Genomic DNA, 18,467 nt, shown 5'->3' with positions numbered 1-18,467 from the left:
TAAAAAAAGATCTCTATTTCATTTTTAAAATACACAGTTTCATACAGAAAAATTCATTTTTAATGCAATTAACACTTAGATGTTTACACATGCATTTCTAGTCTCTATATATCTGATTATTACTAGTCACAGTCAGTTACCTACTTTTTAAAGAAATGAAAACTGCCAGCTTTGAGTTTTTCACATGCTGTTTTATTTAAATTCAAGTATAGTAAATGAAATTAATTCTTAATAAGTCAAAGACATCTTTTTTATTGACTATATAAAGATAGATGGTATTAGATAATACAGGTTTCAGTTGGTTTTCTATAATGTTTTCTAAGTTTTCTCTAACATTTTTTCTTTTTTGTCTGGCCCTCACATATACTGGAGAAACAGGGCCTCAACTGGCCTAGATGTCTGCTTTTTTCACCATGCAAACTTTAGGAGGAAATCCTGGAGAGGGCTGTAATTCTGTGAAAATTCAAAGCAGCATAGATGAAATATGTACTGTCATAGCTGCTGGGGAAAATACAGCTTTAGGGATATTCTTAATGGCCAGGAGTTGATGTTTGGATTTTTTTTTTTGTTTGGGTTTTTTTTTTTTTTTTTTTGAGAATTGTGTACATGAGTATACTATTTACATTATTTCCACCCCTTCTAGTCTCCCTCCAGTTACTCCTATGTATATTCCCTCACAATCTTTTGTTCTCTTCTTTTATTATTATTGTCACATATACATACATATATTTATAAATATACATATATATGATGTACTGAGTCCATTAAACAGTGCTCCTGTGTACCTGTATTTAGGGGTGTCATTCGGGATTAGATAACTTCTCAGGGAGCTAGTCCCTGGAGAAAACTGATTCTTCCTCTCTCAGCATCCATTGATCTCCTGTAGCTTTTCATCTTGATGTGGAACACTGTGAAATTTTCCCATCCACCTTGACATTTGACATAATCAACTGGTTTTGTAATTATGCAGATCTCATTAGACTACTGTGGGGATTTCATTGGTGCAGCTTCCCTAACATGTCCAGAATGTATTGACTAGCAATAGGTGTCTTGTCCTTCTGGCTCTTACAATCTTTCTTCCCTATCTTCTGCAATGTTCCCTGAGCCTCAGGTGTAAAGGTTGCCTTGTAGATGTGTCACTTGGGGCTGTATTTTGATCATTTGTGGAATTTTGTTTGTAATAGTCTCCATCTGTTGCAAAAAAGAAGCTTCTTAGAAATTGATTTTTTTTTTTTTGTTTTTTTTTTTTTGGTCTTTTTGAGACAGGGTCTCCCTGTAGCCCCAGCTGTTTTGGAACTCACTATGTCGACCAGGCTGGCCTTGAAATCACAGAGATCCGCCTGCCTCTGCCTCCCAAGTGCTGGGATTAAAGGCATGCGCCACCACGCCCAGATGAAATTGATGTTCTTAATGAGAAGAACTACAAATTTAAGGAAAACAAATTTATTGCTTTTCACAATGTAGTATAAGAAAAAGATAATTTTGGAAGAAAATTATTTGAAAGTGATTTAGTTTTCTTTTAAAAAATTGTTTTTAAGTCAATAAGTGTATGTTTTAATTGAAAACAAGAGAATTTTCAGATTTAACCTATTGAAAATAGATGCTCAAGCAGTATTTCACTAGTAGATATGAAGGGCAAGCCTCAGTATTAGTTTAAATGGGAAGTTTTAATAATTGGGACAATGGATATTCTCTTCACTATTGACTGCATTCAGCCAGGAAGGTGAATTGTTTGCTACTTGTTCTTAAGCTTAACTAAAAGAGAAGTTCACTCCATGGTCAAGTATGAACTAAACAGTACATGCTTATATTATTAGTGAAGACCAACTGAAGGGAGATTCTTGGGGCTTTTGCTGTTTTCTCCATATCCTCAAAAGGAGCCAGTGTGGGCTTTAATTAGAAGGTCTGTTCTTCCAAGTTACTCATGCTCATATGTTATCCAGAATCCAAAAGCTAGGGCATTGGAAATAATTCATGTTTTGCTTTTAGGGTTCTCCTTTAGATGTTCTTAAAGATGAAAGGGTTCAGTACTGGATTGAGAATTATAGAAATTTATTAGATGCCTGGAGGTTTTGGCACAAACGAGCTGAATTTGATATTCACAGAAGTAAATTGGACCCCAGCTCCAAGCCTTTAGCACAGGTAAGCAGATTGTTCTAGGGAGAATCAAATTTTAACGTGGTAACATTGAATTTAATGAATCATACCATTCTTTGATTTATACTGAGTTCCTGTTGATGACTTTATTTATTTCAGACTGCATTTTGTTCTTAATTTTTTTTTTCCTGGTTTGTTGTTGTTGTATTTATTTTTCTGCTCACTAGTAATCATCTTGGGTAGATAAGCTTTACTTAGAAATAAAACAAAACACAGCAGGCCCAGATGGTCTTAGGAAAGCCTAACTCACTAGGGCCGTCCAAAGTTCACCAGTATTTGCCAAACCCTTTCAGAATCTACCATATTATACAACCTTACAAATCCCATCTGTGCATTGTTTTATGTATTATTTATATGTAGTAGAGCAGGATTTGGAGATTTAAAAAATATATAATATGTATATGCATTTATATGTCTATACATGGACCTTTTAATTTTTTTCAGTCTTTTGAGAAAGGGTCTCAAAAAGGTAGCCCCACTAGCCTGGAACTCACTGTGAAGGCCAGGCTGGCCTCGAACTCACAGAGTTCCTTCTGCCTTTGCCTCTTGAGTGCTGGGATTAAAGGCATGCACCACGTCCAGCTTTATATATGGAACTTTTTTTTTTTTTTTTTGGTCTTTTTGAGACAGGGTCTCCCTGTAGCCCCAGCTGTCCTAGAACTCACTATGTAGACCAGGCTGGCCTTGAACTCACAGGAGATCCACCTGCCTCTGCCTCCCAAGTGCTGGGATTAAAGGCGTGCGCCACCACGCCCAGGTATACATGGAACTTATAAAACAGGAAATCAGTTATCATATAAAGCATATGACATAGTGTCACTCTTACTTTAAATGTTAAACTATGGTTATCCTTAATATGAGCACTAGATAATGCTATTTTCTTTTTGTGGAAAGTTGAAAACTTAGTGTGACAGCTGGAGTAGGAGTATTGGTAAAGTAGTATTGTGTCAGATGCTACTAATCTGTATAAGTAATAAGAGCTGAGGAGTTTTCCATAAAAACGAATGAGTACCTTCTGTTGCTATTTTTCTAAGCTTTTTAAAAAAGTTTTAATTTGGGGGCTGGAAAGATGGTTCAGTGGTTAAGACACCGACTGCTTTTGTGGAGCACCTGGGTTTGATTCCCAGCACCCACATGGCAGCTAACAACTGTCTGTAACTTTAGTTCAGGGGATCTGACACCCTTTTCTTACCTCCATGGACATTGCACAACATGGGTACACTTATGCACATTCAGGCAGTACACTCATACACAGAAAATAAAATTAAGAAACTATATATATTTAAAAGTTTTAATTAAAATATTATTGATGTGTGCATGTATGATGTGTGTGCACAAATCTGATGTGTATGTGTGTCCACAGTACATGTGTGGACGTTCAAAGACAACTTTCAGAAAACTGGAGCCTGGGGATTGAATTGATACTGTCAGGCTTGTGCTGCAAATGCCCATTGAGCCATCTTATCAGCCCTATTCTAAACTTTTAACATTTAATATTGCAGATTCCTTAACTTATTTTTATCTTAGAAACAGACGTGGGGAGTTGTTAGGTTTTAATCTTTTTTTTTTTTTTTTTTGTGGTACCTAGTAATGGAACCTAAGGCCTTGTACATGATAGGTGGGTATTTGCTCTATCACTGAGATGTATCCTTACACATCCCCAGCCCTCCTTTTTCCTTTCTTCTTTCTTTTTTTCAGACAGGGACTCACTAAGTTGCTTAGGCTAGTCTTTAACTTGTGGTCCTTCTGTCTCAGCTACATGAGTAGCTGGGATTATAGACCTGTGCTACAAGACCACCACTCAGAGTGTTTTCTTCATAAGGTGATTTTGTTGAGAAGACTGTATTCTTGAACTTTGATTTAGAAGTTTTATGTTGGTGTAATAGTTACTTTTCTTGTTGCTGTAACTAAATACCTAACAAGAAGCAGCTGTAGGAATAGAGGGTATATTTTCACTTACAGTGGAAAATACAGTCCTTCATGGTATGGTAGTAGGAATGAAGCAGCTGGTCACATTGTGTCCACAGTCTGGAGGACAAGAGCTGTCAGGAAGTGATGCCAGGCTAAGAAACCTGAAGGACCACACCAGGTGACCCATTCTATAACTAGACCCTCCCTCAAGGCCTACCCCCAGCAGGGGACTAAGTGTTCAAACACATGAGGCTACAGGGGACATTGCACATTCACACCATAACAGTTGAGGTGTTTTGCAATGGGTCAGCATGAATTAAGTCTGTGACAATTCTAAAATGTTAGGGTCCAAAGAAAATTTTTCACTAATATCAGTGGTATTAGGAAGAATATAATTAAATAAAGGTAACAGAAGTATCAAATAGTGTAACTGCTAAGTAGAGATTTTGATTGAGAGGTGAGCAGATGTAGCAGATGGATCATTTTGTAATATAAAATAAAGTTTTTAAAATATATTGATAGTACCAGACCTCATAATTCCATTATGGTTTGTACTAAAATTCTCTTTGCATTTGTTTTGTAGGTGTTTGTGAGTTGTAATTTTTGTGGCAAATCAATCTCCTACAGCTGTTCATCTGTGCCTCATCAGGGCAGAGGCTTTAGTCAGTATGGCGTGAGTGGCTCACCAACAAAATCGAAAGTCACAAGTTGCCCTGGCTGTCGAAAACCCCTTCCTCGGTGTGCACTTTGTCTCATTAATATGGGAACACCCGTTTCTAGCTGTCCTGGTATGACATAATTGCACGAAATATTTTTCTGAGCTCATTGTTCCTCTGTAATTGAGTTAATGTGGCAAATAAAGAATATATATTAGTGCTGGGTATGGTGGTACACGACTTTAATCCCAGAACTGGGGAGATAGAGGCAGGCAGATCTTTGAGTTCAAGGTCAGTCTGGTCTACATAGGGAATTCTAGGCCAGCCAGGGTTACATAGGGAGATGTAGTCTCAAAAACATAAAAGAAAGAAAAAAGGAAAACAAAGTCTTCATCTGAAACATTTGGCTATTTGGCACACTGGTATAATGAAGAATTAGACATAATGCCAGAATGTCTGTTTCCTTCATGTGTAATGTTTTAAAATATGCATCTTAATATTTACTTACTTACATATATATATATTTTTTTATTTATTTAAGATAGCATCTCACTGTGTTGCCCTGGCTGATCTACAACTCATGACCTCCTGCTGCAGAAGTACTAGTGTGACAGATATACACCACCATATCCAGACTTTGGTTTAGATTTGAATTAAGAATTTTTCTGTTACATATTGCATGCTGATCAGTGTTTATATGATATTTGTCATAGTTAAAATAAAATAAAATAACAACTTGGAGCATTCAGTACAATAAAAAAGTAAAGAGGTAAATGAAGTGTGTGTGTGTGTGTGTGTGTGTGTGTGTGTGTAATTAAATTTAGTGTATCTTCTGTGCCTTAAGTCTCTGGAAGTTAAAGTGAATATTTGCTTTCTAATGTCACTGTGATGCTATTCCTTTTTATTCTATATTAACTTTTCAGCCTTTCCTAGTTTGGAAAGAAGTATGAAAAGATAATTATATAGAATTGAAGAAAATGAAATCATAAAACAGTTTCAGTTATAATAGAGACAAATCCAATAGATACTGAATACTTAGACTTACTACATCATTCAGAAATTTCTTTGCATAATACACATTTATGCACTTTATATATCAAGATAAAGCTAATGTGCTGAGAGGAGTCACAGCCTTATAGAGCCCATATGATAAACGTGGATAGCTGATAGAGAATATCTATGCTGGGGACGGGATGGCGCACGCCCTTAATCTCAGCACAGAGGCAGGCAGATCTCTGTGAGTTTGAGGCCAGCCTGGTCTACATAGTAAGTTCCATGCCAGCTGGGGCCACAGGGAGACCCTGACTTCAAAAAAAAAAAAGAATTCTGGGAAATATGTTCTGCTCCACAAATCCTGTCATTCCAAAATCTTTAGAAAGATCTCATATTCCAGAGTTTTTCTAAATGAATTTATAATCTCATCTAACAATAAAACATGTTCAAAATTAGCAAGGCTAGGAAGATTTTTATTTTCTTTATTTTTGACTATTCACATGCTTACTGCAAAAATACTTCTGTATCTGGTAACAAGCACATATGACTTTCTTGATATGTTATACAATATATATTTGATCTTTAATATTTTTACAAAATCCCAGAATATTTTAAATTTTGAAACAGTCTCTTATGTGTTTAGGGGGTTTAAAAATAAAAGAATATTTTACAGGGATAGTGTGAGGAGATTTGAAAGATAGAAACATGCCTTATATTTGCAAGATCTAGAAAGTTTCATCAGAAAGAAGGTATTATTTAAGCTAGTCCTCTTATGTTTGGTAGTTTTCAGTATGTGGTGATCTCAGGAAAGCCTTTCCAAGTGTAGACAAAGACTGAAATCCATGGGCTAGATGGAGCGATTGTAAATAGGATAAGTACAAGAAGTTTATGGGACATAGCACATGCATTAGTGCCAGAAGGATCTAGGAAGTGGATTGACAGAAAACAAGACAGAAATCAGAAGGAGCCTGACTATCATCTTAAAGGCTGCTGGAATATAGTAATTAGGGATTGTAAGTTTATTCTTTTTATCAGAGGAATCCTAGTTCCAAAATGGGGCTTAGTAGAAAACTAAGTACTATCTCATGGCAGTTTAAAAGTTCAAGTACATGAACCTCTCAGGTGCTTTGCCTGTAGTCATATTATTTCCATCATGCTTCATGATCCAAATTATTAGGATATTTATGAGCTGATGTAAGTGAATCTCAGCCTCTTAAATAAACTGGGCAGGAATTCTGCCACTGAGCTACATCCCGAGCACAAGAATGCATATAGTTGTACTCAGTTATATATTAGAACTTTACTAAAACAATTTTAATTAACATCATTATAAGTTGTAAACATTTTACAAATGTCTTTTAGTGCCTGCTATTCTAAGTGCTAAAAATATTACAGTTTAAAAAAGTCATAAAAATCCATGTCTTTATGGAACTTCTAGATGGTGCCATATTTTTAAAAGCTCGATTTTTATACTGGTTTCTTTCTTATGCTGTGTTAGTGCACACATGAAACTGATGTCCCTCACTCTGCTGCACATATCTGCACAATTCACTAGAAATCTTTTATAATTTGAAAGCACTTGATCTTAAAAAGTACATTTCCTTTGTAGCAAGGTATACTTTAATATATTTTCATTTTAAAAAAGACACACAAAGTAGCCTGTTCTGGACTGTTTTCTGTGTATATTAAGTGTTTAACAAACACAAACGTAAAAGTCACTACTAAAAGCTTATAGAAAAGTGTAAATTAATTTTTAAAAGTTTTTTATTGAGCTTTTGTACATTTCATACAAGAGTTCTTCTTTTCTTTTTTTGGTCTTTTTGAGACAGGGTCTCCCTGTAGCCCCAGCTAGCCTGCAACTCACTATATGTAGACCAGGCAGGCCTTGAACTCACAGAGATGCATCTGCCTCTGCCTCCCAAGTGCTGGGACTACAGGCATGTGCCACCATGCCCAGCATATGACAGTTCTTAATAAAATTTAGACTCACTCCCCCATCCATGCCCCAACCCCACTGGACCTCACATATTCCATCATACATGTTAAGTCCTGTCCGGTCAAGCATTTGTACCCAGATGTCCTTCAGTGCAGATTCATTCACTGGAAATTAGTCAGCCTATCTAAAGATTGTTGGTAAGGCCTATTCTCCCTGATCCAGTAGTAATAAGTCTCCAATAGTTCCCAAGACTTGGGCCAACCTGCTACCCATTTCCCTCGCTCCACTCTGGGACTTTGTTTGATTGAGTTGGTATGAGTCCTGTGCTGGATGCCACCATTGCCATAAGTTTACATGTACAAGCATCCAGTGGCCTGAAAGCCTCATCTTTCTGCCCCCCTTTCCAGAATGGTCCCTGAGCTGTGGTTGGGAAAGGTTTGATATAGGAGTCCTATCCAGGGACACATACTCTATAATCTCTTACTCTTATTCTTTGATCCATTCATCATTCAGAAGTGTGTTGTTTAATCTCCATGAATTCATGTAGTTACTAGACCTTCTTTTGCTGTTGACTATAAGCTTTATTGCACTGTGGTCTGATAGAATGCATGGAATCATTTCAATTTTTTTATTTATTTATTGAGATTTGTTTTGTGTCCCACAACGTAGTCAAGTTTAGAAAAACTTGCCTGAGCTGGTGAGTAGAAAGTGTATTTGCTGTTTGGGTGGAATATTCTGTAGATGTCTGTTAGGTCCATTTCATGTAATTCATTTAATTCAGATGTCTATTTATTGACCTACCTATTAAAGATAGGGGTATTGAAGTCACCTAGCAGTAGAATTACCAAATCAAGGATTGTGGTATTGCTAGATTCTGTTTGCCCATGTTTTACTTGATATTTTTATGTCTGTTCAGGAGATTGATCTGTAATCTGTCTTCCTCATTAATTAATTAATTAATTAATTGTCTTCTTTAAAAAAATTTGTGTGAACACAAATTACCTGTCTCTTTGGTGTTTGGTGAAATTTACTTGAAAACTGAGCCTGAATCTTTTTTATGGAAAGGTTTTAAACCAATGTGAAGTTTTAAAATTCAGGTTTTTTTTTTTTTTTAGTGAGTTTGGATAATTTATACTGTTTTGCAGGGAAAGGTTGGTTTATTTTGTTTTTTTGAGACAGGATTTCACTGTGTAGCCGTGGCTGGAACTTGGCTGTTTAGACCATGCTGGTCTAGAGCTCACAGAGATCCATCCACCTGTCTCTGCCTCCCAAATGCTGGAACTAAAGGTGTGTACCAACACATCCTTCTCCATTTTTACTGATCATTAAAAATGTATGGAAACTATCATTTAGTAGTAGAGCTTAACATTAAAATTGCTATTTCAGTTTAGTGTCATATATATTTGAACATAGTTTTAGAGATAACTTTTAAGAAACTTGAAATATTTTTACATGGCTGATGGAGATCATTTTCTTTTCCCATAGGGGGATCCAAATCAGATGAAAAAGTGGATTTGAGCAAGGACAAAAAATTAGCTCAGTTTAACAACTGGTTCACATGGTGTCACAACTGTAGGCATGGTGGGCATGCTGGACATATGCTTAGTTGGTTCAGGTAAATAGTACTTTCCTTCTTTGATAAGCTTAGAGTTATAGGACATAGAGCAGATGATATGGCCTTTTAAATAGTTCAGGTTCTTCTATTATTGTATGGTATTAATGTTTTATCAAAGATTAAATTTTTATTGTCACTTAACAGAGTGTCAACATTTCTATCATTAATAATCTTACACAATGTTGAATTATAAAACTATTCATAAAAAATCCTTTGTATTAAATGTCTAGTATTATTTAAGTTTATTGAGGAAGAAGATATGTTTATAGTTTTTTAAAACAATATCTTGTTTGTCATGTAAGTAAATTTAAATGTAATGATAAATATAAATATACACATACAAGATATTTTCTAAGTAAGCTTGGTATGTAGTAAGTTACCACCTTGCCATGGAGGTTCTCAAGACCATACTTGACTTTGATTTTGAGCAGTGACAGTGGCCCTGTGCTGCTTATTAATAAAATGTTCTCATGCACCTTGTCTCCTTTGTACTGATCTGAACTCTGAATACATTCCTGTCACCTTCGTGACCTTGAGCTGTTTTAGCATATGAGTAGAAAGCAATGTTATTCATCTCTCAGTAACTTTCTCTTCAAAGTTCAGCTTTGTAGTTGTTTCTAATTTGATGCTTTAAATACTTTCTCCTGTAGATTTTAATTCCTGAACTTTTCCTCAGTGCCAGTTTGAAAACTTGCATTACAGAGATAGGAAAATAAATGCATGCATGTGTATAAAGTATGGGTTCTTAACAAAATCACCTAATTTTTTTCAGGGACCACGCAGAGTGCCCTGTGTCAGCATGCACGTGTAAATGTATGCAATTGGATACAACAGGGAATCTGGTTCCCGCAGAGACTGTCCAGCCATGAAATGTTATCACCTAAAGAGAAATCTAGAAGTGTCGAGTTTTTTTACTAGATGTCCTCATAGTTCAAAAACATACCTCAGAACAAGTCACTCATGACTTTCCTATAATGGGAAAATAAATCATTCTATCAGATCAGCAATTTGATGTTTGAGTGATTTTGATGTGCTCCACAGTGGCAAATGCTGCTGAAATGAACATCAGAGCAAGAATGTAGGTGCTGTTCAGTAGGTTAAAAGGTTCATTTTAGAAGAACTTTCTCAGGTTTTGTCAAAATTTTGAATGTGCATAAGAGGTTTTTGGAGTAAAAACAGAACTTGTACCTGCATCTTCAAAGTTGAACTTGTTATCTTTTGATAAAATCTGTACATACTCAAAATCAAATGGCTAATTCAGTGGTTCAGATAACAGTTTAAGCTTATCCATGCTTAGATTCCTTCCAGATAAAATTTAAATTGTGAATTTTTACATTGAGAAGTAACTCCTAATCCACACTGGAGAATAAATGTTATAAATAGATGGTGTGTGTGTGTGTGTGTGTGTGTGTGTGTGTGTGCATGTGTATGTAAGGAGCCTTCTCTCGTCCACACTTCCATTTTAATATAAAACATTTGGACATAGACCATTGTTATCTTCTTCTTCAAAAAGTTCAAATTAAAGATATAAGATGGCCCAGAAGGTCAGGGGACTTGCTGCCAAGACTGCATATCTGAGTTCAATCCCTGAGACCACATGGTAGGAGAGAAGCAATTCCTGAAAATTGTCCTTTGACCTTCCATAAGTGCACCATGGCATATAGCACACACATATCCATACACAAAATAAATGCAATAAAAACAATTTTTTAAAACAATGTATTTTATAATTTTTTCTTATTAAAAAATATGTGAAATACAGGAAAATACGTTAAATTACTTTTAGTTTCAGTCTTTTTTCTTTCCATTGTTCTGATTTGTCTCTGGAGGTTTCTCTTCATACTAATGTCCTGGAGCATGTTCTAAGCACAAAGTCTATGCAAGATTGTATGTAGCAAACCATTTGTCATAGTCTGTATAGTGTGCCCTGCAATCAGACTCCTTCCTATTTTGAATTATCTTTTGTCTAAAGGAGACTAAAATTGCTACTGCACTTTAGAATCTGCTTTAGATATAGGTTGTTAAAAGTATGTGTATTGGGGCCAATTCAGAGACTTTGTTTCAGTTTTTGTTTCTTTTCATAACTAGACAGATGTAAGGATAGGATTTATATCTTGTCATCTGCATGTGCAGAAAACTGAAATGAATTTTGTGCTAGACGTTATAGAAAAAAAGGAAAACATTTTATTTTACAGGTTTTAGAGAAGGAAGTATCTAAAACTGTACAACTTTTAAGAGCTTTTATCTTAGCAGTTGGACCTTATAAAAAACTAAGCTCTATTAGATTATGTTAAGGTGTGGCATAAATATTGAAGAAAAGATTGGATCTATTTTGTAATTTAAGATCTGATACAAAAAAACTTTCCTCGGGCCTGGAGAGATGGTTCAGCAGTTAAGAGCACTTGCTGCTCTTCCAGAGGACCAAGGTTTGGTCTCAGCACCCACATGACAACAACTGTCTGTAACTCCAGTTCTAGGGGATCCACTGCCTTCCTCTGGCCTCCACAGGCATTGCACTCCCATGATACATTTACATACACAAAGGTAAAACACATAAAGACTTAAAAACACTTTTTTTCTAGTAAAGTGTTGGAAATAGTGTCTACTCTAAATGTCTCATCAGGGTGACAGTTTTAAAATGAAAAAAATGGACAAGGTTTTCTTTTTGTTTTTTAGTTCTGAATGACTGAGTTTACTAAGTATTCAGCAAGCCAAAGTAAGAGAATAAATACCAAGAGATAGACAGATAGTAAAACATTGTCAAATCAGGTGCTTAAAACCTCCAGCAGAAACTGACTGAGGCAGCCCCATTGAGGCAGTCAGCTGGAATTCTCAACAGAGAGTCCCTGGCAGATCAAAGTATCCCCCCAATCCCCATGAGGCTTCCAAGTAAAAGGATAAATAACTTCAGAAAGGTAACATCACCAAATCGGGTACTTAAGAACATCCTGCAGAAAATGACTGAGGAAGCCCTGTTAAGTCAATCAGATGGCATTCTTCATTGAAAGGCCCAGGCAGAGCAGAGTGTCCCCTTGGGTGAAGCTTCCAAATAAAAGACCAAATACCAACATATAGATATAATAACATCATTAAATCAAGCACTCCCAACATCCAACAGAAACTGATTGGGAAAGTTGAAGCAGCTGGGTGGATTTCTCAGTTTAGCTTTCTGCGCATGAATGAGCTTCCCATGGCCGAACTTCCGACTTCTCTTTCCCACCTTAGGCCCCCCCCCCCTTTTTTTTAAAGAAATTTAATAGAATTTTTGTGTGTTTCATACACAACATCTTAATCATCTTTATACCCCCTTCCCCATTGGCACTCTCTCACAGCCCCCCACTGGAATTCATGCATTCTGTCTTTTGCGTTAAGGCCTATCCAGTCAAGTTAGTGTCCCCAGACATCCCTCAGTGCAAGTTTATCCACAGAGGTCTAGTCAGCCTGTCTAGAGTCTCTCCTTTTAGGAAGATCAGCTCTTCCTCAACCAGCAGTGATTAGCTGCCAATAGTTATAGTTGACAAAAATTGCTATTAAGAACAGGGCATGGTTTCACGCTCCTGTAATCCCAGCACTTATGAGGCAGTGGCAGGTGGATCTCTATGAGACTGAGGCCAGCCTGATCTACATAGAGAGTTCCAGGCCAGCTGGGGCTACTGGGAGACCCTGCCTCCAAAACAAATATTGCTATTAAGAGACTGCCAGTCTTGGTAAATCTTACTGGTTTAATTTTATTAGGATATTCATTTTCCATAATACTGCTTTAGTTAAAGTAGTATTCTTTTCAATTTTATTATGTCTTAAATATACGCTTCACAATATTGTCAAATTCTTACTATTCATTTCTCCTTAAAGTACAATATAAAATTAATGAAATTACTGAATTTTTTGACAGTAGCATAAGACAGACTATAAAGTCTTATATAACTAGGTACTTACTTGTAATCATAATATACAATGACAATAAAGGTTGTTCCTTTCTGTTAAGTTCCTAACACTTCCTTTGAAAAACAACCATATAGTTTATATGATGTCTGTTTGTTTTGCGTTGCACAGTGTGGGAAATGAAAATAGATCCAAATTATTTTCTCATTTTTTTATTACTAGGTCACTGGTGTTTTAGACTATCAATAAGATAGTTTACCTGAATATGTTCAATAGAAGTGTTTAATAAGTGTTTTTAGAATATTTTATTATTTTTATGTGTATGAGTGTTTTGCCTGCATGTATGTATGTGCACCCCTGTTGTGCAGTGCTCACGGAGGTCAGAAGAGGGTGTCAGATCTCCTTCAACTGGAGTTACAGATGGTTATTAGCTGCTATGTGAATTCTGGGAAACGAACCCAGGTCCTCTGCAAGAGCAGCCAGTATTCTTAACCACCAAGCCATCATTCCAGCCCCTAAAGTGTTACTTTTTAAAATACTGAATAAATGTGAATTGAAGTCAACAGATTAAATCTAGAAATTATATTTTCGCACCAAATAAGTCATTGAAAGTAATACTAGTTCTTATTTTGTTGAAAAACACAATCTTACTTAGAATTAACATTTCTTAATTTCTGTTAGGCTCTGGTTTCTCTTTTGTCGTCGTTTTTGTAAATACAAAGGGATTTATTCACTTGGGGTACAAAACAATATATAAAAGCCACTCCCTCCAGTGTGAACTTCCTGTGCCATTCAGGGGACAATGCTGCCCATGGCTGCCTCAAGCTTCAAATATAGCACAACTGTTGCAGCATCTTCTCACAAACATCAGTGTAGTCTACAAGGCCACATAGCCTACAGGCCACAGCAGGTGCATATACATTGCCCACAATTGCACTTGCTGCAGATTGCCTTTCCATCCACAGATAGCACGCATGCGTAGCTGGTGATGGGTGCTGCCTGGGACAGGTCAGCTTCTGAGGCCTGGGCTTGGTTCTGCATCGGTCACCCATCAAGTCCAGTCAGCACCTGTTCCCCTTGCAGCCCCACATGTGATCTCTGCAGGCCTGAGCCCTTTGGAAAAGGGGCTGCTTCATCCTTTGAACACCTTACGTGAGTAGCACTCAGGGAAGAAGACGCCCTGGTCCAGCCCTCTTACCATGGCAAGTCACCAGGCTCTGGTTTTTTTTATTTTGTTTTCATGTTAATGCAGCTTCAGAATGTTCCTTAAAATGGTGCATTTCAAAAGTAGGTTTTCATTTGCAATCTTGTATCTGAGTATAAGGAATATGGTCCTATACTTAATTGGATAACTGAATTTAATTTTAGTCATTTTGCTGCAAGTAATCAAAGTATTGCTTTGAATTTGAATTATAATCATAGCCCCAATATCTTGGGTAAACGAATTGGACTTTTTAAGCTTGAATTTTCTCATGTGTCAAAGGCACAGAAATAACCTGCCTCGTTGAGTGATTGGGAGTGTTATGTAATGAAATAAATGTTAACTGCCACCCCTGTCACATAGTGAGTACTCTTAAGTGTAGTGGTTATAGTTACCTTAATCTTCATTGGTTACATGTATGTTAGTGCTTTTAAACTGAACATGGCATAACTTGAACCAGGAACCCAAACTCCCCAAGAATAAGAATCCAAATAATAGACAAAAGTAGCTAACTCTAGTATCAAAAGAAAAAAGTATCATAATTCAGAGAAAATTGAGATATTAATGATATGTAAAATCTTCCAAATGAGCACTTAAGTGTTAAAATGCAATATAAGGATGAAAGCAGTGGTGGGAAAAAAGTTACAGCAGATCTGGACCATGAACATGTGACATGCATTTGAAGTTTTCACATGTACAACTTTTAAATATATTTTAATTTAACTTGTTGATCTTGTATTTAACTCCCTCTCTTCACAGGAGAAAATACCCAATACTATCTTCTAGTTATTCCTCCTTTTCTGCTACTTTAGTATATTTAATGTTCATTTAAACAAAATGTTGAAGTTGTAGCAAAATTAAAAAAGAGAAGTTGGCTGTGAGATTTGTTTTCCATAGGAATAACTGTAATTAAAACCAGTGATACTAATTATTCATTATGTTTAACATCTCAGATGCTTCACAGAGGTGCAAGAGATATGCTGCTTGTTAGTCTAATGTCTTTGTGTGCAGGCATGGGACCCACATGGTGATGGCAGAGGCGGGTCTCACTGACTCTTACATGGTCTGAGATTTGCCCTCCTACTTGAACATTTTGTAGATTTCTTTGCTGATTCTAGATGGCAGAACTTTATAAAAACACTAATTTTTTATAAAAACAGTTTTCCACCCCCACTATAGAGATGCAAGCTTCCCAACTGGCTGCAAAAGCTCACAACCCAAAGATATCAAATTAGCTTAGATGGAAGTTAGGGTTCCAGGGGTAGAGCACTTGCCTCACATTCATGCAGTCCTGGCTCTGGTCTCCAGTTCTACAAGTTAAAATACAAACACATGAACACAGATCGCCTAAATATCTGACTATATTTGAACTATCATGATAAAGTGACAAGTGAAATACCAAATCCAACAGTATATTGTTGAGAATAATTTACTGTTAGTGCCTATTCTAGTTACCAAGTATATATCCAATTTAGCTTACACAGATAAACATGTGAGATAGGTATATTGTTACTGCTCCCCATCAATACATGAGGTAACTGAGGCATAGAGACATTGTCAGTTGTCTTAGGCAAAATAAGACCGCTGCTAAATGCATTAGTAGCATGTTAATCAAAAAGGCAATAGAGGACTAAAGATGTAAGTCATTGGGAACATGTATGCTTAGCATGCATGAGGTCCTGAGTTCTCAAGGTTCCCCATACCACATACAGGGAGAGTAGGGTGCTGTTCATGTGTGTTCATTTGTCTGCATAGATTAAAAGGAATAATCTAGGCTGGAGAGATGGCTCAGGGATTAAGAGCACTGGCTGGCTGTTCTGGCAGAAGACTGGGGTTTGAATCCCAGCACCCACATGGTGGCTAACAACCATCAGAAATGAGACTCCAGTTCCAGGGGATTCGACACCCTCTTCTGTCTTGCATGGGCACTGCATAACATGGGTGCATTTACACATATGCAGACATAAAACTCATACACATAAAAATAAATGTTTAAAAAAGGAGGGAATAATCTGCTTTTAAACGGTTGTGCTAGATCACTTTAGTTGCCAACTTGACACACCTGGATAGAGGGAACCTCAATTGGGCAATTTTCCTCCATTGGACTGACCTGTAGCCATGTCTATGGGGTATTTTCTCCATTGCTGAGTGATATGGTGCCACCCCTGGGCAGGTGATCATGTATTAGTAGGCCACTCCTGGACAGGTGATCCTGTATTTTATAAAAAAGCAGGTTAAGCCTGAGTCAGAGGAGCAAGCCAGTAAGCGGCACTCCTCCATGTCCTGTGCTTCAGCTCCTGTCTCCAGGTTCCTGCCTTGGGTTCTCTCAGTGATGAATTGTGACCCAGGAAATGTAATCCAAATAAACCCTTTCTCCCGAAGTTGGTATTGGTCAGTGTTTTGTCACAGCAATAGAGAAACAAACTAGAACAGGCTATAGGAAGGGAACAATCTCAGAGAGCAATTATATTAAAAACCTTAAAAATATTCATACCCTTTGGCATAGTATACCAGAAAAAAATTGAGTTATTGACTGGATAGATGCACAAGAATGTATGTTCCTATGGTGTAGTTCTTCCCTTATAATAAAAACTTGGAACCTACACGTCTAATAATATAAGAAAAAAATCTTGACACATACATAGGGAATACTAACTACTCAACATAAATATTTATACTGGCAAGGAAGATCTATAACTGATAAGTACAGAAGAAAGGCAAGTTGCATGATATGTGCAGTGTATGAATATATTTGCTTGAGAAACTTGACAATCTTCAGGATAGACTTCTTGCTATCAGTAACATCATTTTTTCCTCAATAATGAGACATGTATAAATGTCAGTGTATATCACACATACACAAAAACTTTTACAAAAGTTAAATGTGACCTGGTACCTTATATTACCATCATGAAATATTGGGTTTTATTCTAAGAAGAAAAGGAACATGCTTTAAAATATGAAAGTACAGATGCAATTATTCAGAAAGCTTTTTTCTCCGTTTCATATTCTACAGTAACACTGGAATAGCAGACACAATCTTCTCTTAGTCCATCTTTTGCTAGAGTTGGAAACTGCATTTCATTCTCCATTTAGCACACTGAGGAATAGTTACATAAGATACCCTCCTGGTTAGTGGCAGATAATAACTATGTCAATCTCTTCTCTCCTCAATCTTCCTCATGAGGTTTCCTGACTCAACCTGTCTGGGCTCTAAGCCCAGGGCAGGAAACCTATTCTTTCCATGTTGATCTTCATTCTATAGTGCATGCTACACACTTCTTTTCCAGTAAGTTACTTGCATTAAGTGGTGAATTCTGAACATGCCCAGATGCCCATGCTTTAACAGACCAGCAAGTGTTTGCATGCCTAGATGTGCTAGGCATCGTGAAAACTGTGATGATAAAAGATTGATGGCAGCACCATTGCCTTGGAGAAGCTGGGTCTGACAGAAGAGGTAGGAATAAGCACAGTTTCAACAGACAAATCCACTCAAATCAGTGTTTATGATTGCTTTGTGTAAAATGTGGATCATTGGAGTAGCTATCTTTCTGCACACCAAGAAGTTAGTTTCTTTTGTTTTTAATTCTGAAGTTTTAAAATCATTTTATAATTATTTTCAAGTAGTTTAAAGAAATAGAACTTGTATATAACATCTTCCAAAATGCAGTTTTGTTAATAATGTACTATTGATATACAATGTTTTTAAATTTTTTGCTAAAAAAGCAACTTTAGGATTACGGATAATTTGTATAATGCCAGAAATAACAATAATTCAGTACACAGAGTCAGTCTTTCATTCAATTTATGAAAGGATGCTGCCTTAACATCCTAACTGGAAATTCAGATACAGTAATCTAATTAAGTTGGAATCTTAAAACATGAAATTACAAAGACAGAATAATCTAGAAGTGCACCTGAAGGAATTAATGTCTTATAGATGTGAAACTCAGTTATGTATGAATTTATGCAAATCATTGGTCTTGTGTCTTTGTATTTAAAGAATATTAGCTTAATTTATGCAAGCATATGGTATACACACCTTAGTATGCAAGTAAACTGAAGTTTGAAATACAAATGCCAAAATTTATATCTATCCAGATTTATATGCTATTA

General features: G+C 36.4%; 1 protein-coding gene across 1 annotated transcript in view; it reads left to right on the top strand.

Moving 5' to 3' along the window:
• Positions 1 to 10,657, top strand: part of Mios (meiosis regulator for oocyte development) — a 36,858-nt gene extending 26,201 nt beyond the window's left edge. Inside the window, exons 8-11 of the mRNA XM_008855207.3 lie at positions 1,990 to 2,142; positions 4,652 to 4,856; positions 9,139 to 9,268; positions 10,041 to 10,657. Of these exons, the coding sequence (XP_008853429.1) occupies positions 1,990 to 2,142; positions 4,652 to 4,856; positions 9,139 to 9,268; positions 10,041 to 10,137 (585 nt within the window). The 3' untranslated portion in view covers positions 10,138 to 10,657. The remainder of the gene's footprint in view (positions 1 to 1,989; positions 2,143 to 4,651; positions 4,857 to 9,138; positions 9,269 to 10,040) is intronic.
• The last annotated feature ends 7,810 nt before the right edge of the window (positions 10,658 to 18,467 follow it).

The sequence above is a fragment of the Nannospalax galili genome, unplaced genomic scaffold (assembly GCF_000622305.1).
Source record: "Nannospalax galili isolate Female #2095 unplaced genomic scaffold, S.galili_v1.0 scaffold187, whole genome shotgun sequence".
Classification (NCBI taxonomy): domain Eukaryota; kingdom Metazoa; phylum Chordata; class Mammalia; order Rodentia; family Spalacidae; genus Nannospalax; species Nannospalax galili.
This window is presented reverse-complemented; position numbering and strand designations above follow the sequence as displayed.